General features: G+C 38.7%; 2 protein-coding genes across 3 annotated transcripts in view; both read right to left on the reverse strand.

The window, feature by feature from the left end:
- Positions 1-9,105, reverse strand: part of LOC140537243 (unconventional myosin-XVIIIb-like) — a 56,979-nt gene extending 47,874 nt beyond the window's left edge. The window contains exons 1-3 of the mRNA XM_072659569.1: positions 9,101-9,105; positions 8,818-8,959; positions 5,239-5,346 (exon numbers count right to left, since the gene is read on the reverse strand). Coding sequence (XP_072515670.1) covers positions 5,239-5,346; positions 8,818-8,959; positions 9,101-9,105 — 255 coding nt within the window. The remainder of the gene's footprint in view (positions 1-5,238; positions 5,347-8,817; positions 8,960-9,100) is intronic.
- Positions 7,267-23,648, reverse strand: part of grk3 (G protein-coupled receptor kinase 3) — a 44,818-nt gene continuing 28,436 nt past the window's right edge. For both annotated transcript variants that reach the window (XM_072658692.1, XM_072658693.1), the window contains 10 exons: positions 23,369-23,463; positions 21,245-21,352; positions 20,686-20,752; positions 19,508-19,608; positions 19,181-19,247; positions 18,970-19,065; positions 18,289-18,451; positions 14,255-14,391; positions 11,833-11,946; positions 7,267-11,088 (listed from right to left, as the gene is read on the reverse strand). In XM_072658692.1, the coding sequence (XP_072514793.1) occupies positions 10,927-11,088; positions 11,833-11,946; positions 14,255-14,391; positions 18,289-18,451; positions 18,970-19,065; positions 19,181-19,247; positions 19,508-19,608; positions 20,686-20,752; positions 21,245-21,352; positions 23,369-23,463 (1,110 nt within the window). In that variant the 3' untranslated portion in view covers positions 7,267-10,926. The remainder of the gene's footprint in view (positions 11,089-11,832; positions 11,947-14,254; positions 14,392-18,288; positions 18,452-18,969; positions 19,066-19,180; positions 19,248-19,507; positions 19,609-20,685; positions 20,753-21,244; positions 21,353-23,368; positions 23,464-23,648) is intronic.

Consider the following 23,648-nt stretch of genomic DNA (forward strand, 5'->3'; position numbering starts at 1 on the left):
AATGCGTAGATGTGTCTATATAGAGAATGTGATTATTTTTATTTATTTATCACACAAATCAGCAAAACTTGTTATTTGACCAAAACATGCCAATAAATTTTAATTACTCCATATGAACAAACACAACTAGCAGTGATTCATTTAGAAACAAGTACAAGATATGTTGTATGCTGCAATGAGAAAAGTATTTACTGTAGATGGCCTGCCAGTGTCAAAGTTTAATGATGCATATGACACTGTCTTAAATGTCCAGTGAAAATGAAATTGAAAATTAACTATTTTTGAGCATTTTGCTTTTGTTAATGCCCCCCCAGACAGTATTTCACTTAATTGCAATTTTCTCATAGAATATAATTTATAAATATACAAAAATAAAATTTGTTTTTGTTAAATTTGTGTAATTCTCTGTAGCTTAGTAAAGATAAAAATAATAAAGCAAATGTAATTGGTTTTAAACTTGATATACATACTCATACTACTTATGCAGAATTGCAGAACAGACTTCAATTATAATGATTTAACTAACAGGGCAATTTCATATGTGATATGTAATGCTAAAGGAAATTGTAGTTGTGGAGCTCTGATGAACTGCATCCATCATATAAAGACAGTTTTACTGTAGACCAATTACAGAAATACTTTACACAGTAACCCACTTCATTATTTTATTGTTTAAAACAGAAATGTACACATAGTGTACATGGCTGTTTTGCTCCACAATGTTGTTGGTTACAACTTGCAATATTTGCAAAGATTGCTGGAAAAGTTTCTGCTTTCTGACATTTAAAAATGTGTTCATCTGTCACACAGATTAGGCATTAACTGCAGACATGGTTAGCGTTACTGGTCATGCAGAATCTTAAGGCAACATGCAGCAGCCCAACACTTTCCTTCTGCTCCCAGAGCTTTAGGCGTGAGGACAGCGCCATGGTGGACAGGGTGGAAGAAGTGTGGGGCACACAGTTCAGCAGGATGTGTTGGTTTGGTGCAGCGAGGAAGAGGTGCAGCGAAATAGAAACAGTGACACTGTGGACCTACCAGTGGAGAAAAAATGAGACAGACAGAAGGAATGGGGGTGTACATTAAATTAATATTTAAATCTAATAAAAATAAGCCAAATTAATGGATTGCCATATTTATGAATTGTTAATATTTAGGCATATTAATTTGCATTATTATAATACATATATTATATTCTCCAGCGAGTTTCTCTAACTGATGGGCACAACTGTTCATCTGCATTGTGTTACATTGGAAATCCCCTAATACGCCCAACTAAATCTAAGTGAACCTGTTGTTCATGAATATTTCACTAATAAAATGAAATATTAGTCACACAAGCAAGCAAGATTTGTGTGACAAACAAAAAAAGATAAGATGTGTACCTGGTACCCCGGTGTTACTAATAAGCCCACTCCGTGTATTATTTTAAAATAATTTTTATTTTAAGCCTGTAAAGTTAGAAGAATTGAAACAATTAATAAATTCCCTTGACTAGTTGCCAAATCATAGTGTTGTCAACTTTGGTCAACTAAGAGTTCAATTATTATAAATAATTGCATTTATTTTGTATATATTATGTGTTTCATTTCTTTTTTAGTTTACAAAATTGTAGAAATCACATAACAGTAAGATTCTGTATATGGTCAATCTGTGTTCTGTTGATTGTGTTTTTTATGTGCACCAGCATATACAACATGAACAATTGTCTAATGTTCTCCAAGAGGGAGCTCAACATTTATAAAGATAAGGTTGTGCCTGTTATATACTCTCACAGAACACTTTATTTGTGAATATTATCCTGATTATTTTTTCAGGAGCACTCTGCAAATCTATCATTCTACCACATCCCTAAGGAGTTAATTTGAATTCAGTTCTGATGACAAAAGAACACTGAACTTATTGTCATGTCCATGAAACCATTTTTTTGCTTTGTGAAATGGTACTTCCATCGTCATGGTGGAAGTAGCTATAAGAAGGACTGTGGTCATGATATGGTCAGGAACAATAATTATCCTTTTAGTACCCGTTTTTAATACCTCAAGGCTAGATTACTGTAATGCATTATTGTCAAGTTGTGCCAGCAGGACCCTCAAATAACTTCAAATAGTTGCTGCAGCCAGGGTCCTTACTAAAACTAGAAAAATTCTCCATATGAATTCAGTTCTATCTGCACTGCACTGGCTCTCAGTTAAATTCCGTACTGACTACAAAATTATTCTATTAACGCTCGTTCTTGCTCCTGCGAGATCTTATTACATTTTATGAACCATTAACAATACTTAGATCTCAGGGTGTTGGCTTCTTAGTAGTTTCCAAAATTCAGAAAACCTCAGCAGGGGAAAGAGCCTTTTCTTATAAAGCCCCCCAACTTTGGAATAACCTTCCAGTAATGTTTGGAACTTAGACAAAGTCTCAATCTTTAAATCGAGGCTGAAAACTCATCTGTTTAGTAGTCATCTGTGTAGTACTAGCTTTTAGTAATTAATGTTAATGTTGGAAATTGTAGTATACAGGTGCTGGAGCTGTCGTCTCACTGCTTGCGCGCGATCACTACGCTAGCGTTTTAGGGTACTCCCGTGTCTGCGTTACCGTCTGGCTCTCTCCTTTTAATTAGGCTGTTATAGACAGACCAGATACTTCTCAACATTCTCTGCTCTCTATAAATCCAGTCAGCACTAACTCTTTACCTACTCCAAGTAAATGGTCACCTACTGATCCAGCCTGACCTTTTTTTTATAGTAATTTTACTAATTACTGATTGTGTAAAGCTTTTATTTTATTTAAGCGTTTGCAATGATTGATTGGTCTTATAAGCTCAAATTGGACCCAGAAAGCACCATTACAGCACCAAGGCAGGTTGGATCCATTGATTCATGCTGATTTCTGTTCATGTATAAAACCAGGACCAGGCTACATTTCTCCAGTCTTCAACTGTCCAGCTGAGCCCGTGTCCACTGCAGCCTCAGCTTTCCGTTCTTGGCTAACAAAAGTGACATTCAGCATGACATTCTGTTTTTTCATGTTTTTAATAACACTTCCTAATAACACTTCTTGTGCATGTCTTGCCTTTCAGGTGATCCACCACCTTAAAATATATACCTGTGCTGTTTTGAGGCTGTGTTGTAACTCTGTCCAATGTGTAACATAAGTACAACAAAAAAGTATGCGCAATAGTTGCGTTGAAATAATGAACAGTATTGGTTGAAATAATGAACAGTATTCTTTGCACATTCTAGCCAATAAGAGTCGTCAATAATATTGGCTAGATGTGAGTTTATTAAAGCACAGCAAGGAGTGGTGCGAGAGTTGGAGAATTTAGTGGTTTCAGGCTCATATGCCAATCTGTAAACATGGTAGTGGGGAACTCCAGTCCTAGATGGGTAGTCTAGAACAGATTGGTGACTTTTCTGCTCAAACAGGGAATTCTCTTAACTCCTGGCGCCTTCAGTTCACCACCTCTATTGTATAGAAACGGCTAATGTGACAATTACATATTTCTTACACAGGCTGAATATAGTAAATCTGAGCATATAACAATCATAGAACCAAAAAAAAAAAAAAAAATATATATATATATATATATATATATATATATATATATATATATATAAATGCGGAGCTAGCACCACATTCATGGCATCAGGGAATTCACCTTAAAGCATTCAAGCAACTCCAGCTGCGTGGGAGGGAAAAATTATAATTCACTAGTCGTATTGGGTGCTGAGAGTGTAATGGGCGCTCAGTGGTCTAATGCTCTAACACTGTGCTTGTTGTTTACCCCTTGGTCTTGGTTACCCCTGCAATTTCCTGATGTAAGTGCTAATGCTTAGATGGCTTAGAGTCCTCACTGCTAAAAGGTTTTGCATTAGTTGTTTGGTTAGAGATTCATTTATTTGAAACGCGAAATGATGCAATGCAAGTCCATGACATTCACTGTTAGTGTTTATAACACTAAAATATCCTTCTGTGTTTAGCAATATCAAACTCAAATAGCTTTATTAAACACAAAAAGAAAATCCAAATTTGTCTAAACACATTTTGGAAGTCAAGAGCTTCCAAGTTCACATTTGATTATGACTGCAGAAAAATGTAATGAAACAAACAAAATCTCAGAATTCTGGGAAACTACAAAATTATTTATATAATTTAAGAATTCCTGGTATTTGAGTTAAATAAATTAAGTACAGGTGATGATTAATAATCAGTCAGACAGTAAGATAACCATATTATTTTTTCATCCGATATTATCAAACTGATATATTAAACATTACCAGTATCAGTACCTAAACATTGCCAACGTATGACAGAGTCAGCCTTATATAACTAATCCCAGTTATGGGGCACAAACAATAAGTTTAAGAGTACTAAACATGACAGACATAACTACCTGGTGACAGCATAATTGCTATGGGGTTTAAGCAGCTTCTTAAGTAAACAGTTACAGGGAGGTCTTGAGTTTTATTTTAGAAATTAGTGTCACTGACAAACCATGAACTGTAATATAAAGTAGTGTACTCTTGACCTGATGTCTGAATCAGACTTACAAACTGCACTGACAGCTGCCATTACTACTTTACTAAGAAATATTTAGTTTTTTTGTATTTTTCTGCTGTGTCTTCTCAATAGCTTCGGTCAGCGTGTTTGAGTAATCATGTCTGTAATAGCAAGATAATGCACTGAAATGTATTGCTCCCTTTCATCTTATTTAATTACTTTTATCACATTGGATTCTATTCACATTGGATTGTGCAAACAACTTCTGTGTACTGCTATCTCGCTACAGTGTTGAGAAGTATGTCTTAGCCAGAACATTTCCTAGAACCATACGGTCACCAGTGACATTAAAGAGGACAACAAAACAAAGAGCTGGAATCTGAGTCGTTCTGCTCTCAGATTTCATCTTTAACCAGCTTTGAGACCTGGTATAACTGTAAAGCTGTAGAGCTTCCAAACTGTTCTACCTACAGCCTGCAAATAATCTGTCTGGCTGCCACAAAGGCAATATTTAGTGTTGATTTTAAGAGCCAAGACAACAGATCCCAACATCAAGCTCAAACCATATCATTGTGCAAAACAAGCTACAGGTCAGCCACAATTAAAACAACTCTGGTATTAGCCTGGGCCCACCTCTACTATAAATAAATCTGAAAGGTCGCTGTAAAAGCCTTTCAACCGTAAAGCAGAAACAAATATGAGAGTCAAATTTGACTTGAAATTAAAGATTGGGACACCTACCTTGTGATGGCTTCCTTTGATTGGTAAATTTATTTGAAGTCTTTGATTAGTAAATAAATCTCCAAGCACAAGAAGCACAGTCTCACTGTCACTCACAGAGAGCCACAGCTAGTCTGAAATAGAGTGGCACAGCCAGACATCAGTGGGGGCGCGCGCACACACACGCGCACACACACACGCACACACACACACACACACACACACACACACACACACACACACACACACACACACACACACACACACACACACACACACACACACACACACACACACACACACACACAGAGAGAGAGAGAGATAAGCAAGGCAGCTGAGCTAACACAAGACCTCGCTATAAATATCCAGCAGGAATGGTGGGGTATACTACCCTGTTTGGAAAACGCTTTGGGGGAAGAAGAAAGAGCGAGGCAAAAGGGGAAAAGAAAATTCATTATAAAAAAAAAAAAAAAAAAAAAAAAAAACTATATATACACGGTTCACAATTTTTTTTATTCCATATCAATTAAAACTGGACAATAGAGAGCAGAGTCCTTCACATGTATGAATCAATTTAAGAAGCTTCTGTTTGTGCAGAATGTGAAGATTCTAAATGAACCTTAATCCACTGGTACCACAAACCCAGAGCACCCACTATAACACAACTGAACCTCAGGTTCTCTGAGCTTCATACATGTTTAGGTGACAGACACCCTCAGCTGTGAGGAGCAGGCTAGAGGTGGAGCTTCACACCCAGCAGACCCCTTAGAAGACAGGGGAGGGGTTGTGTTTAAGGGTGTGAGTGAGAGAGAATTTTTTCATGACTCAGCAGTGCCATCGCTTCTCCAAATGTAAAGTATATGGAGAGAGCAGGACTTTAGACTGTGAGGAGACACTATTACTTTCACTAAATTCTTGCACTGCTTTGGGTCTGTAGCTGCTGTGTGCAGTCATGACTCTTGAGTAAACCAACAGTACGTAGCATTTTCACCTTAAAGTAGCAGCTCCAAAACCATTATGATGCTCCACTGACTGGATTAGGGAACATAGCATCTCTTTTGCTGCTCCGCTGCTAACTGCACTATTAACCTTTGGTGGAACGGGAAGGACGCTTGCGAAAACTGCATAATGCTGAACATTTGTGTAAAATACACTACTTGTGTCTAGTACTACTCTACTGCCTCTGCCCACATGCTTCTTTCACGTTAAGTGACTGTTCTGTATCTCAGTTTGTGTAAAACATGTCCTTTAGGAGTGGCTTAAAGTGCAAATATAGTAGTTCAATGTTGTAATTCTTTCCTCTTTTCACAAAGCTTTGTTTAAACATAATTATATAATATGAGAATATGGTGCTTGAGTCAGTATTGATACTAGGAATATATTTTCAAAACTAAACAGTTTCTGTGACATTGTTTAGGGACTATTAATGCAAATCATAAAGCTTACAACCAAACATGCACACAACATTGTAATGTCTTTTTTTCTTACAATGTTGCCACAACTTGTCAAAAAGTGGTTCTGTTTATTTCGTCTCAAAAAGGATGTCACACCCTCATTATTATAGAACACTGCCACATGGAATCACAACTACCTATTGGTACTTCCGCAGAATTCCATGGGATTTCACATTTAACATAAATCAATATTAAAACGAGGTTACATTTCCAAAGGGTCTTGGGGTCATTCTCTTTCACAGGAGTCAGATAACCTTGTCATAACTTTCTGAAGAATTACAGTTCAACATTGACAATATAGCACCAACAGTGGGTTTAGAAATTTGATAATCCCAAAATTTAAGTAACATGTTAATCAGACTCGTTCAGATGTTTATTTGACTCCTGATGCTCATATAAGAAAAGGATTTCTTCTGATGAAAAGTGCAGTAACACACAGTCCATTAACCATCCTGATGGGTTCTAGTAATCCTATGAGTAGTTCTTTTCCAGACTTCAAACTTGATCTCCATCGCTTCTGTTAAAAGCCATGTCTTAAATTACATTGTGAACTGAGGAAACCCAGCACTAAAAGCATGATGACAAGACACAAGGCAACACGAAAGAGGGGCTTTTATTTCTGAACTGTTTTAATGAGCAGTCCAACACATATTCCTAGCTTTTCTGGAAAGGAAAAATATTCATTCATTATCTTCATCAATAATAATAATAATAATAATAATAATAATCTTAGCTGTAATACCCCCAAACAGTAGTATTTGCGTTTTGTTTGCGGCACAAAAAACAAACAAACAAAAAAACAAACAAAAACGTTCTGGTGACTGTAAACCGGAATCTTCTACAGCTCCGTGCTCTAGCAAAACCCAAATACATGGATTCTTCGCACAGAGGGGCTATCTCCCCAACCAGACAATAAATATGAAAAGAACAAGAGAATCTTGTATTAAACAGACAAAAATAATCTAACTCGTAGGTACACTATCTAAACTTATGTGCAAGATCTGAGCTGATTCTTCACCACAAATATTTTACTCACATTGAACCCAATCCCATCCCAAGTCTTGTTTCGTTTGTTTCTACATTGTGTCTTTTAAATAAACACAACTCATTTGTCATTTCATATACATATTTACTTAAATTGTATTCGTTTTTTTCCTATTTACTGTCCTCTTATTGTAATTATTTTGAAATCTCTGTTAACAAATTCACCTGTATGGACAGACAAAAGTATTTAAAAGAAGCAAACATCAACATGGTGAATGACAACCTACTATTAAAATATAATATAAAAGCCCTGAATAAAATGTGAATATTTGGGATGGTGGAGGTGCCACTGTTTTTGAGAACCGCTTAACACAAATTTCTATATAGGTACCAGTGACTGCTGGATGCTGAAAGGCTAGTCACTTTTTAGTCTGTAAGCAACTGCGGAGACTCTCTCTCACCTAAATTTGGTCACAATTTTGTACCCTTCCTCAAGATACCCTTGTTCACTAAATAAACGTACCAATTTTGGCCTTAAGATGCAGGAATGGCAAGGGTAGACTGTGGTCAGTAAGGGTTGTGCAGTAGCAGTTTCATTGGTTCAGGACGATCTTCTACTACAGCTGTTTGGCACACTGTCAGCTAGGGAAGTCTGTTGGTGAAAAAGTGCAGAGATAATTCAAACACCCAAACTATTTTGGTTTCAAAATAAGACCCCTGTTAGGCTGTAAAACATCAACCTCAAGGATGGCACCTCCCTGACACTTAAAGGCTACAAAAAAGATAAATTCCAAACCCTGCAAAATTTTTCAGCGATGAGGGTCACATGCAAATCAATCATACTTTTAGAAACGCATGGACGAGAACCATTTTTTACAAAATTACTGCATGGAAAAACCTGAAATATACAAAGAAGAAGAAAAGAAAAAAAAAAAACTAGAAAACTAAAATTGCTTTTAAAAACTGCCTTTTATGCCTTTTGATGTGCTTTTTTCTGCCAGTTAAAACAAAACAAAAACTAACAAAAAAAAAGGTTTAAAAATAAGTAATCTATAGAAATCTGCATTCTGTCACATTCAAAACAATATAAAAATTAAAACTATACTGAAATCAAACATTACAACAAATGGTTTAAATTCATTTCTCTACATAAGTAGCTCACCTTCTTAAACGCCTGTGTGAATTTCCTCACTAGGTGCAGGACACTAACACAAACACTTCTGTCTTTGATTAACAGTCTGTCTGCCTGCGGATGGATGATGGCAACACTGATTTGACACATGCAGGGTATGTCACAGAGATTTCTGTGGGGAGACACAGATAACTCAGTGCACCTCATTATAAGATAAGCCAATCCTTTTTGCTGGCCTTCCACTCTGATGTATGGGTCATCCTGAGGTATGCACACTGACTGACTGAAAGCGGTCAAACCAAACCAAACCCACCCCATACCCTCCCTATCCTCTAAGCCAAGACAAAGGGACGGAAACACAGACAGGCAGACATAATTCCCCATATATGCAAACATTTTCAAGAAGAGTATACTGTAAATGCACAGAGAAAGGGTTGCTTCTTATGTACAGTTAGACTAGGACTCACTTATTCAAGTGGTTTCTGGACTAAATCGCCAAGCTTTTGTCCATCAGAACCTCTCTTTAAGGTCTTTGTGTTGGTCCTTGTGGGTTCAGAAATGGAGCCGGGGTTGCTCTCACCTCATGATCCAGCCCTCGAGCCACTATATTTAGTTCCATTCTGATATCTGTGGTGTAGCCCAGAGTTGAGCAGGCTTGGTGTGAAGAATCCTCAGGTGTCTTAAGTTTTTTTTTTTTCTTCCTGTTGGCACTTTTAGCACTTCAGTAAAAGACGTGTAGGGTTTGGAAAAGGTTTGGGCAGTATGGGAAGGGGCGTGGCCATCTCATTCATCATATCCAAGCAGCGATATCTTTCTTAAAAGGGGGGGATGGGGTGTAAAATGAATGTTTCCTGCTGACACTTGTATGGGAAACACACACATACACACACATACACACACATACACACACACACGCACAATTTGGTCTCTTGGGTGAAGTACCAGAATTACACTCCCCGAATCATATATCAAAGAGTGCAACACTGAATGCTCCTCTCAACCAGTCTCAACCATTAGAGACACGAGGCATATTAAGTACACTAATTGTATACATTATTGTGGTACATTTGTAAAAAACAAAACCTCTAAGACTGGCTCTATTTAATCATGCTGTGAGTCAGCAATATTGACAGAACAGGTCAGACAGTGTATCTTTAACTAATGAGCCAATCAATAAGATAGCCCCTTGTCCATTAATGAAATAAAAACAAACCCAAAAACAATAAAAAGGCCAGGACAGGACAAAATAAACAACATACTTTCATTTGACCAGATCGCCATATTTCGCGCGGCTCTAATTTCATTGAACTCTGGATAAGTTCTGAAGACGAAAAGATGTTCCAGCCAGCTTCCACTGTCGAGGTAACAATACTGCCACACAACATGCTGCCCACTATCATACATATAGGGACTCACTATCTGCATCTTAACACAGAAAACGTCATGACATTCCAAATACGCCAAGTCCTGCCCACACATTCACAGCAGAAGGAATAATGGCTTAGACACAGGAATCAGCTCCCCATAGCATTACACTTCAGGTATATGTACATGGGTGCCTGGCTGCAGGACAGCTAATGCCAGGTCCTGCCTGGGGAAAGAAGTGGGGTGGGGGCGGTGGGTATGGGGGTCTCATGTGACAGGGAGAACAACCATGGTTGAGGAGGAGGAGCTTCACAGGTGCAAAGGGGGAGATGGGGGTCTAGGGGGAAGAAGAGACAAAGTCTGTGAAAAAGGCAGAAAGTCTCAGTCTGCTCCATTTGAGTGTTCATACTAATCAACATATGCTAGATCAGCACTGACATCATCACTGGTCCTTTGATGTTTTGGAGTGCCAGTCACCCCAGCGTGTCAAGTTGCAAGTATGTCCATGTGTTTGAGGGAAGGAGGGGGTGAGAAAAGAAAAGGAAAGAACTAACGATAGGGGAGTGGTCCAGCAGAACGCTCCAGAGGTTTAGATGTTTAAATGGGCACTGCGGGTGAGGTGGGGGGGGGGTAGACACAGGACATATGTGATTGTAGGAGCAGACACCAAAGTCCATGTGTGCCCATGAGAGAGAGAAAGAAAAAGCGAGAGAGAAAATTTGTGTTCAAGGGGTAGGGGGGTAAGCAGTGGAGAATGGTGGAGGTGTGGGTGGTTCACAGGCCATTACTGTTACGGTGTGTAAGTGGTGGTTTGGAAAGTTCCACCACACCAGCTCGGCCTTTGCCGATGACTTTGGGAGCACGACGCAGTAGCTTCTGGGCCTCAGTGAATGCCTCGTTGAGCTCCTTCTTCCACTGTACAAATTCGGGGTCGCTCTGAGAGGCAAGCAAAGGAGGACAAGCAACAACTCAATAAAATGCTAGTCATTTATGTATTTATTTATTTTTTAATAAGATAATTGCTCCTGATAACACTGAAAGCATCATGAACATGGCAACATGAGAGGAAAGAGAAAGGTGAGGACACTATGGCCTTTTTTCCACAGCAGGGCCAAATGGTTGCACTTTGCTGTTTGTGCCAGACCTGTTAGACTGGTTAAGGGTTCTTTTTCCATTCGCTATGTTGCTAAATCAGGTCCAGGAAGTTCACGGCATCCCGTAATAATTCTGTGACAGTTTCGTTCTAGTCTTGCACTACAATTACAAGGCTCAAATAGCTACCTAATGTTATCTAACCGAAGCCATAATTCATCCGTTAGCATTGTGTAATCTGCAGGCATAAATCACACTCTTCTCAAACAATGCCAAGGTGTCCATTTTATAGATGTAGTAAGTCTGTTTGAAACTAACTAAATGAGTTGTTACAAGAGTGTAATGACTTTGGCATGCAGTTAAGCAAATAATTTACAGTTTTTAAAAAAATGGGAATGCTAGTTTCCGCTGAGAGATCCGGGCACTTATAATGCTGCTAAAAGCTAACCGTGCTGACAAAACCAGGCTCAGACAAGCCGTATCTGTATAGAAAAGGCTACTGAACAGTTACCGTCTGTGCTTAGGACTGTTCGGCCCTGCAGTAGAAAACAGGCCTATGATGCAACACGCAGGAGGAAGCAAACCTACCTCACACTGCAGGACAAACTGTTTTCCTCCCTTGATCCTCAGCAGAATGCATTTCTTGTCCTTGATCTGCGTCTCCTCCACAGTCACTATCTGCTCCATTGTCAACAGATTTTGCTATGGGGAATAAAGACCTGAACTTAAGCAAGCTTCACCTTCACACATCTATTTTAAATCACTTACACATTTTAGAGTAGTTTACTATAGCAATATTCCGCTCTCCTTAACAATTTCCTGATGTTCAGCATCTTTTTACAAAATATTGTGTGATTGTCATATTACATAGTCATGTGCTTTTTCTTTGGACTTGAAGCTACAAGAGTTTGTTTATCCCCCCCCACACTGCATGTACCAAACTCAGAGCTTCCAGTTGTTCCAGCTTCCTTCTAGTTGAAAATCAACCATCACATTAGACCCACTAAAACTGTATATGCAATGTTGCATTACTGTCAGGAGCGCAGTCAAAATAACAAATGCAGGCAGCCGACAGCATTCACCGTCCGGCCCCTACCCCTGCCATGACTGTTTTAAACAAGATCAGCATTTCCACAAGTGGTGTCAATGTTCCACAGGGGGGCAGTGTGTGCCTCTGCTTTCTTTCTCTGAAGGAAAAACCAGGGAGTTAGAGGACTCTAGTTTGCTGTCTCGTTGGAAAAAGTAAACGCACAAAGTGAAGTATGGAATTACGCAACAAAGGCAGTCTGCGAAAGATGAAAACTTACGCAGACCAAGGGACCAAACATTTCAAAATGGGCAAATAATCTCGCTAACATACAGACATGTACCAATAATTTGAAGTGCGTCAGGTTGAAGAATATGATGGATAAAGTCAGATGCACAGCACATATTGGAGATTACACCATGTATGAGGCAGATATTTTATTCCTTACAAAGGAATAGGATAACTAGCCTACGTGAAGAACAATGAATCACCTAATAAGCATATCACCTAACATGCTGCTGTCCATTACAAACACGCATCTTAATTTTTGTCTGTTCTTAGTTTTCTCCATCGTTTGAACCCTGTAGCGGCTATGTACACTGCGTAGATAATTCTGGAGGAAATGAACAATAGAAATGCTCTAAATCACCTTGAATAAACTATTTTACTTTAACTTCCATTCAAAGTTAAACACATTTGTGCCTTCTCCTGTAAAGTCACCATTTTGGAGATGTTTTTTATTGGACAGCAACAATATACAGATACGATACAGTAAATGTACAGCGTTAATCTATGCACATCAGATAATTAGTACGATTAACTGTAAATAGCAAAATAAAGTATATTATGCAATTCCTCAACTTTCATATTGAGAGTTTATATACAACAGCATAATATAATTCTTGAAATACAGTTATGGCTTTTGGTTGTGGTGTGGTCCCACATCTGGTTACTCTTATGAAAAATTTCTTGGGGGCTGCTTTATATCTTCTATAACAACCATATCCAATAAGATCCACGGTGGTAAAAGCACACCTGCAAGCTCATCTCATGTGTAAGTAAAAGGAAGAGGTGGAGTATCCAGTATCTTCCAAGACAGGACTCAATCGTCCACTTTTGCACAAACACTGGGTATCATTAAGCCTTCTCAAACACATTGACTACTATAAACAGGACCTGAAAAACATGCATGTGTACGCACACACAAAACAAGCAATATTCCCTATATGCCGACAAAATGAAAAGTAAACTGATAAGTAGTCAAGCCTGTACAACACGTTTCTCATGAAATCACTGAAATCTGGCTGATCTAACCCTCTGCTCCTACCCAGCGAGCCGTGCCTGCAAACACACAGGAAGTGGCTTTTCTCCTTGCCGATAAGAGAGGAACTAAATCCAGGTAGCTGGTGAAATCCTGAATTTTTTAGTTACAGATCACAACTGAAACCCACAGGCCCATAGGAACTTACAGTTACCTACTTCTCAATAGTGGGCTGAGTACTGGGTTCAAATGCATTTCTTCCGGAGGGAAAATGCTGGGTGTACTGGAGAAGACAGCAATGTCAAGTAAAACGCAAGATTCTAAATTCTAAATCAAGGCTATTTCCACAGGTCTTCAGCAAAAAAAGGAAACCTACAGGAATTGTGGTGGTCAACATCTATGCAAGCCAAAGCACTTCTGGTTTATACTAACCTCTACAGCACTGTGATGCCCCGCCTCCTTGCCTTATTTCAAAACATTTCAATCATTCTCTCTACTTGTACCAAGGCACAGTAAAGAAATACAGAGCAGTGGCAAGGGAGAGGAGGCATGATACAGCACCATCTTACCTTCAGTCCATGTTTTTTAAAGGTTTTAATCCAAAGATCCTACAGAGTGAGGACAGACAGGTAACATTCATTCTCTGAGATTTATGAGCTCTCCCCGATGCACAGATGCATCTACACAGACATAGAAAAGTGCACAAAAGCTCATAGACTTACCCTAGACTCGCCTTCTCCTCTCCATTCTACACGGTTGGGAAACAAATAGAAGTATCTGCGTTGCCACTGAGTCAGGAATGGGTTTCCTAGCTTCAGCATGTAGCCGTGCATGATACAGTCTTTGCCCAATGCGTAATCTAACAAAAAACACAAAGGCTTAATTATTTGTCAACATATAATAACATATAAATAAAAAAAAATACATAGACATTAACACTAGGAGCGCCAAACGCCAGTCATTTGATCGCGGACAGGAAACATGGACCTTGCAACAAAAATGCTGGCTAATATATCCTATACCCTAACTGATGCCCCTATAGATAAAGGTAATCAATGTTTTTTTCACTTGACCAATCAGTGTTTTTTTGTCTGATCGGTGTATATACTCAATATAAACTTAAAATAATAAATTGCACATAATGTAGTGATAAGTGTTTTGAATTACTGAAATACATTTCAGAATAAAACTTTCATTTAAATGTCATTTGCCTCATTTTTCTTGCTAGCACTTTTTTCCCTCCACAATAAAGCATTGGCAAACTGACTCCACAAGTCATACAAACACCACATGTGGAAAGAACGTGTGATCTGATCAGGTAAGTGAAGGGATCTCAACTGGCCTGATGATGACACTTAAGTGTAGCTCTTAGCTGTTTGACTTGCATGAACCTATGACGATTTGTATATATATATATATATATATATATATATATATATATATATATATATATATATATATATATATATATATATATATATAAACGATATATATATATTATATATAATTATAATATATATAATAATAACACTTGAAAAAATGAGAGAGGCCTGTAATTGACATCATAGGTAGACCTCAACTATGAGAGACAAAATGAGAAAAAAAATTCTGAAAATCACATTGTCTGATTTTTAAAGAATTTATTTGCAAATAATGGTGGAAAATAAGTATTTGGTCACCTACAAACAAGCACGATTTCTGGCTGTCACAGACCTGTAACTTCTTTAAGAGGCTTCTCTGTCCTCCACTCATTACCTGTATTAATGGCACCTGTTTGAACTTGTTAACAGTATAAAATACACCTGCCCACAACCTCAAACAGTCACACTCCAAACTCCACTATGGTGAAGACCAAAGAGCTGTCGAAGGACACCAGAAACAAAGTTGTAGACCTGCACCAGGCTGGGAAGACTAAATCTGCAATAGGCAAGCAGCTTAGTGTGAAGAAATCTACTGTGGGAGCAATAATCAGAAAATGAGAGACCTACAAGACCACTGCTAATCTCCCTCGATCAGGGGCTCCACGCAAGATCTCAGCCCGTGGGGTCAAAATGATCACAAGAACGGTGAGCAAAAATGGCAGAACCACACAGGGGGACCTAGTGACAGACCTGCAGAAAGCTGGGACCAACGTTACAAAGGCTACCATCAGTAACACACTACGCCGCCAGGGACTCAGATCTTGCAGTGCCAAACGTGTTCCCCTGCTTAAGCCAGTACATATCCAGGCGCGTCTGAAGTTTGCTAGAGAGCATTTGGATGTTCCGGAAGAGTATTGGGAGAATGTCTTATGGTCAGATGAAACCAAAGTAGAACTGTTTGGTACAAACACAACTCGTTGTGTTTGGAGGACAGTGAATGCTGAGTTGCATCCAAAGAACACCATACCAATTGTGAAGCATGGGGGTGGCAACATCATGCTTTGGGGCTGTTTCTCTGCAAAGGGACTAGGACGACTGGTCCGTGTACATGAAAGAATGAATGGGGCCAGGTATTGTGAGATTTTGAGTGCAAACCTCCTTCCATCAGCAAGGGTGTTGCCCGCCGACAGCCCCAAAACATCACTGCTCTAGAGGAGATCTGCATGGAGGAATGATCCAACATACCAGCAACGGTGTCAGCCAACCTTGTGAAGACTTACAGAAAACGTTTGACCTCTGTCATTGCCAACAAAGGATATATAACAAAGTATTGAGATGAACTTTTGTTATTGATCAAATACTTATTTTCCACCATTATTTGCAAATAAATTCTTTAAAAATCAGACAATGTCATTTTCTGATTTTTTTTCCCCCTCATTTTGTGTCTCATAGTTGAGGTCTACCTATGATGTCAATTACAGGCCTCTCATCTTTTTAAGTGGGAGAACTTGCACAATTGGTGATTGACTAAATGCTTTTGCCCCCCACTGTACATTCAAAAGTATGTGTCATGAGAAACATCATTCTAAGCAATCTAGATCTGTAGCCATTTGTGTGAACTAAGCTAAAGTAAAAATCAGCCCACAGCTAGTAAGAATGGATTCCATTAAATGTAAATTCTGAAAGCAAACATTACATCATCTGTATAAAAGCTAAACATAAATTGAGAATGTCTTCTACAGTAGGATAATGATCCTAAAAATGTGCTAGCTGAAGATTTTGTCATAACTCGCACAGGTCCCTGATTTAAACATCATGGACAGACCTCTAAAGAGCAGTACAGGAAGAAGACCCAAGAACCTCACAAAACTAGAATCCCTTTGGTGCAAAGGACAACTAAAAAGGCTCTTAGCTGCTACAAACAGTGTTTACAAGCTGTGATCCTTGCCAAAGGGGATCCAAAACAGCAAAATATGCATTATGCACTGGGAGGCCCAAACTTTTGTACATCTGCATGCAGAATAATAAATTGAGGAAGTCCTTGTGTTCACATAAGAACTGTTGTGGACCACTGGAAAAATGCTCATTTGCAGATTCTGGGCTCAAAACCCAGGCTCTTAGTTCATTTTTAAAGCGAGGTATGAACACATATTCATCTTTATAAACTCAACTGTGACAAATGCTAATGAGTTTTTTTTTTTATAATTCATTAATCTGTCGACTATTTTTTCAGTTGGTCCAATTTATGGCAAACAATATCTTTACAGCAGTAACCAACAAAAGGCACATTATTTTTGCAGTATTTGCAGTACATGCCGGGGCAAACACCACAATACAAAACTTACAATGACCATTTTAGAGTCAATATAGTTGACTTTCTTGAGCAAGTGTAGCAGCTCTAAAAGGAGGGCCTTAAGCTCCCACTTATTTTTTTTATTTCCAGAAAGGACCCATTGCTCTAGTGCTTGACTGATGCTTGAGGATCTCTCTCTCTCTCTCTACTTCATTTTGTTTGATAGACCTTTAATATTATGAAGCTTTACAGCCAATCACCTGTCTAAATTTTGGAACAAGCACGTTTTCGGACTCATTGACACTAAGGAGAATGAGTATGTGGGTATTTGGAATTAAGTGTCACATTTTTTATTTAATACTCAGAGGTACTGAAATCATTTATATATAATCAGCCAAACATGACGATAAATTTAGATTAAAGAAAATGGAGGACTGTGTAAAGAATATAAAACTCTGGATGTCACATAACTTCCTTCTTCTTAACAGTGACAAAACCAAGGTTCTCCTTTCAGGTCCAAAAGACATTAGAAATAAACTATCAGACTGCTGGAAGACTGCCCGCTGGAGGTCCACTCTACCTGTGTCAGACCAGCTGCCACCTACCAGTCCGACCAGCAGGCCCCCCACCCACCACCACCCATGCCAGACCAGCGGCACACCCTCCTACCACTGCTACCTGTCTAATGAACATGTTAAAACCTAAATGGACTCTTAACTATGTTATATAGATGGTTTGGAAACTTTTATCAATACTGTTTAAATAGTTCTGACCAGAGGAGGATGGGTCACTATTTGTGAGTCTTGGTTCCTCCCAAGGTTTCTTCCTCCAGCTATGAGGGAGTTTTTCCCCGCCCCTGTCGCCGTTGGCTTGCTCACTGGGGGGGTCTTGGATCCTTCATGTGTTCTTACATTATTTCTTTTTTTGTCTCTGTCTTTTACTAATTACTGATTATGTAAAGCTGCTTTGTGACAACCTACAGTTGTAAAAAGCGCTATACAAATAGATTTGACTTGACTAATTTGGCTGTTGCTAAATACTTCTCATTTGAAGGACTGTGTCTGCAGGCCAGCAAGCATTAGTGGCAGCATGAGGACCTCACCTTCCTCGTGGCCTTGCTGCTTGTTCTTGGCCCGCTTGCGTGCCTCATTCTTATCTGTATCGCTGTTGACTGCCTCGTACACAGTCTCAGCCACTTCTTGCTGCCAGCGCTCAGAGATCACCAGGGGAAAGTTCTTGTATAGCTCCTGATCACTGTCCAGCAGCTGAAACAAACAAAGGCACACAAAGGTGAAGGCGCTAGAGAGTGAGAAATAAAGAGTGTGGGGGAGTGATAGAGAAAAAAACAAAAGTGATTGTGTACTGTTTTAACACCTCATTTGTAGCAACATATAAAAGCTACAAAAAGCATATGGGGAAAAAAACAAACAATTGAGTTGCTGAGATATCTAGACAGTCAGAGATATAAGAGCACACATCTGGTCATACATGCATCACCTATAACCTCTTGCAAAGGGTGACACGTCACTTTTATTACACTAGGGACTTTCATTTGGCTGGAGAAAAGCATAGAACACAAGTTGACATTTCGAGGTCCTCTTCCTGAGCCAAGAACCTTGTGGACACTACAAGGTATACCAGGTGGGCCACATGCTTGAAGAGTTACTGAACTGTAGCAGTAAGATCTAGTTTTGAGCAAACAGGTAGCCATTAATGAACAGTGCAACTGAGAGGGTCATTTAAAGTACTTTTACATGTTGTTTTTTTTTTGTTTTTTTTAAACCTTTATTCCTTTGGTGTCCTCCTCATCAAAAGATCCAATGTCAAAGGCATCAGCAGCGTTGACTTCTCCCCGGGGAGGGATCAGTGGCGGAGAGTACTACAACCAAGAAACAAGACAGTCAGCTCAGGAAAATGTAAACAAGGACAAAATAGATTATGTAATGCTTGCAGAGGCATACAACTAAATATCTACTGCAGATATCTGGTCTTACTTTCTGGAGATAAACCTGCTGCCAGTCGATTCCTTTGAAGAACAGATGTTCTTTCACCTCTGGAGCCCTACAGGGTGCATTGAGTAAGTAGAAAGAATAATAAGTGCAATGAAAGGAACAACAACAACAACATCAACAATAACCAAACCAATTATAAACACGAACAAAAACAGTCATGGCCACCTCTAACCACCAGATGTCAGTGCTTCAGTGAACGATATGTATACCATAAAATACAAGGCTTTAAAGTAAGTAAGGCAAAACATACCTCCCTTGGCTAAAATATTTGTTTGATAAATATCTTCTAAGCAGTGAAATCACACTTACCCACGACCCTGGCAACCCAACCTCTTTGTCACATCTCTTTGCAACAGTCCTTCTAACAGAGACTTAAGTTCTGGGGAGAAGGAATCTGGCAACTCCACGTTCTGAAAGGAGAGAAAAGCATCAGATGAGTTACCCTAGGGCTAATTATGCTATTCATTAGAAGTCAGTATTATAGTTATGTAAATCACAATGAAAATCAAAATTGATGTTTTATTCCAGACACAACTTGTTACAGTAGTTATTAAGCAAAAAGTAGTTAACAAGCAAGTTAAAGCAAGTGATACTAAAGTCAGTAAAATTACACTATTTAAAAATAAATTACAATAAATTACAATTGAACTAACTTTTACAAAGCATCATCTACATTTTAACTAATCACAAATCCTTGTTCATAAATGGAAACCTTGATTGTCTAGAATTTGATAATTTGATGAACTTGATATGATTTGATTGTATTTCAGAAGTAATATACTTCAGCTTGGTAAGACTAACACTAGTGGGACAATCCTTGTTGTAGAAATTCCATCCCAACATTTCAACCAAAAACAGTGATTAACTGCTGAAGGTTAACAAAACGTTAGTGAACAACATGGTCACTTATGGTATGTACACCTTAAAATTAGAAAAATTTTTTTTAGTTAACCAGGAATCGGACATCTTCAATCAACCTGTGCAATTTTTTCCAAGTGGGATTATTACATTTCTCCCTGCGCTTGTCTTGAACTTGTTGTCTTGCCCAATTAAGAGTAGGGTATGTACAAATTGGGTCCAGTGCAGTTCAGTACAGCTCAACTAACAGGGACTGTTACAATCAAACTGCAAATGTAAATCAAGGATGGAAATCCACTGGCAGTTTCTCTTTTTGCTGTTTATAAAAGACATAAGCATACTTTGCAATAAGAATATGCTAACTTTTTTTCCAAAGAAGGCTCCAAGCTTGGTGTTTTTAATCTTTAATCCACTGCATGCTTGTAGGCAGATACAAAGAAATGAGCCAAAACATTAAGACACAGAAGAAGCAGCCTTGGTACCAGGCAGCTATGGGGACCTGTAGAATGAGCAGTTTTGGTGATACACAGATGACCATCAGCATATTGGTCTTAATGTTTAGGCTCATTGACGTAAATTGGATGGATGAATGGGAGTCTGAGGATAAAAAAAATAAAAAATTGGCTTACCATAGTAAGTGTCATGCGGTCAATCTCATGTTTATCTTTGGTCTTGTGCTGCCGGAATGGACTGTGCCTGAAACGAGAGGAGCCATGTTGAACACACAGCTGATTGTTGGCAGTTAAAGACCACTAGATACAGCAATGAACAGCAGCTTATTGCCCGGTTTCTCTCTCACACACACACACACACACACACACACACACACACACACCTTTCAGTTCAGACCTGTGCAGTCTCACACTGCTTTGAAGTGCTTAAACACGCACGCACACTCTCCCTCAATGAAGACACACGTCAGCCTCCTCCCCCACTGCATGCAACTCTCACTCCCCTGCCTCCCAGCCTAGCAACCACTGCTTTGGCTGGTTTCAACAGCCTCCACCCCTCCTCCATCCACTCTCACTTTCCTCTGTGATGTCTATGAGAGGACCTCCTGTGTAGAGACCCCTGACATTTAAACTTTACTCTCAACATCAAACAGGCGACTCCGAGAGACAGAGACAGAGACCCATGACCCAAATCATACTAAAGTATTGATGACTGGGTTGCTAGTGAGGCACTTACCCTCGCAGAAGTTTAAAAAGCATACAGCCCAGAGAGAACCAGTCTGCACTGCTGTCGTATGCTGTCCCTTTCTGCAGAACCTCCGGTGCCATGTAGCCATGAGTACCCCTACAAAAGCAGCAACAGTTATCGCTTACACCACACATTCCCCTGGGGCAGATGATGTCAGCAAACACCTGATGCACAAGTCAACTTTGTTTTGTTCTAAACAATACACCTTGAACCATCATGAGCTGATGCCAAATAATTAAATAACTTGGACCACATTAAATAACAAGTGCAAATACAAACCAAAATTAAGGTAAGTAATAAAATAATCAAATTAAGATTTAAAAATGTTATAGTAAATGCAACTAAAATAAAAATGAGAACATAAGTAAACAAAATGAAGGAATTATGAAAAGAAAAAAAGTACAATTACAGTAAAACAGTTACCAGCAGAATGGAGGTTAGAAATTAAAAGTTTAAAATCACTGAGTGGCACCAATGAACTTAGCTTTAGTTTCTCCTGCAGGGTATTACAGCTAAATGGTGGATTGTGACAGCAGTAAAACCTCTCAGCAAAAAAATTCTCAGCACCTTGCACAAATCCACTGGAACTCCCACAATTTATTTCATTGAATAATATTCAATTAATAATATTATTAATAATATTATTTTATATGCATCATTTACAATAATATCTTAATTGTTGTTTTAACGATGTGCGAGCAGACATAATCAAGTATGTCATTCACTTTGCGGAAACCACTCAAAAACACGCCTTAAGAGTTCACATATTCACTGTGTCTGTTAGCCTGACAGGACAGACTACTGCGCATGTGCACGGAGTACACGCAGCACTCTAGCATAGCCTACAAGTTCACCGCAAAAAAAGCTAGTGTTCTGCCCGTAGAATACGGAGGTTAAAAATTAAAGAAATAAAACTGCACTAGGAGACAAAAACACAAGCACCAACACCCTGCCAGTTTGCACCGTTAGATTTAGTTGCTAGACCTGGCTCGTCCTCACAAGCTTGGAGGTGGTTTTGCTTTCTCAAAAGACTGCCTTCTGCAAACCACGCTGAAAATCGGTTGCAATTGAAGACAACTCGACAACAAACTTATTTCACAATCTGCGAAGTAACCACTGTGCTGAATATGAAGATTATTAAAAACTGAAACCAGTCAAGGACTTGTTGGACCGTAATTGGCGACCGTCGAATTCTGTCACCTCAGTGGATAGTTTCTGAGATTTCTACTTGTGTGCAGGCACATATTCTGACAGACAGCCATTATCAGATTATGTGACTGCACTGTTTCTTGTGGAAGTGTAAATGCGCTGCCGCCAGAAAGTGTGACCCCTGCATACCTACCTGCATATCTATAGGAAACAGTGCAGTCACATAATTTGCAGTTTAAGTGAATTAGATCTTGAATTTGTTGAAGTTTAAACATACATAGAGTAAAAATGACAAAACCTTGAAAAAGACAATAAATAACATGAAATATAAATATAATGTAATATAAATATAGTACATTCGTATTAAATAACAATTTTAAGAGGAAAAAGTGTACTGTAATGTCAGTAACACTTGCACTGTTTTTTTGTATTTTTAACCAAAAAACTTCAGTTTTAAGGAAATAATCAAACTAGAACAATACAAGACTTTTACAAACACATTTAGAAGGATGAAAAGTACAGTCTGATTATCGTGATCAGCAGAATCCCAGAAAATATTGAGATATAATTTTGTCAATATCATACACCTTTACTATACACCTTTCCCCACCACATACATTAAACAGCTGAAGTCTGATGTCTGACATCCACTTTGCAGCTTGATTTTTATAAATAAAAATAAAACTGGACCCAAAATTAAACCTTGTCCTTTAGATACAGTCTGTAAATCTGTTTAAAATAAATACATTTGAAATTACCACACACTGTCTATTGAAAAGGAAATGTGGGCATTTTAATGCATTTTATCTTTTGTAAATTCCATAATCAAAAACAAAAAAAAATTAACTATGACTGGCTAAATTAATCAACTGAGCAACCCTTCCATTAATAGTGTATAATGTGTCTAAACAATTTATATGCATGTTTTCAACAATCACTAAATAGTCATTTTAGAGCACTTACACACTGGCGTGGGGTTTCTTCTTGGAGAAATCGCATGCCAAACCCAAGTCAGAGATGCGGACATGGCCATGCTCATCTAAGAGGATGTTGGCAGGCTGAGGAGGAAAAGGGAAAAAAAGAGATAAGATGATATAGGAGACCAGAACACAGACTGAAGAAAAACAGAAAAGCTCTGCCTCTAGAGTAACCCCAACACAAGACAATTCTGAGCATCCTTAAACACGCAGGCCACAGAGCACAGGCTTCTCACTGATAACTAAAGCTGCATAATGGTGGCATA

This window comes from Salminus brasiliensis, chromosome 16, assembly GCF_030463535.1.
Source record: "Salminus brasiliensis chromosome 16, fSalBra1.hap2, whole genome shotgun sequence".
Taxonomy (NCBI): domain Eukaryota; kingdom Metazoa; phylum Chordata; class Actinopteri; order Characiformes; family Bryconidae; genus Salminus; species Salminus brasiliensis.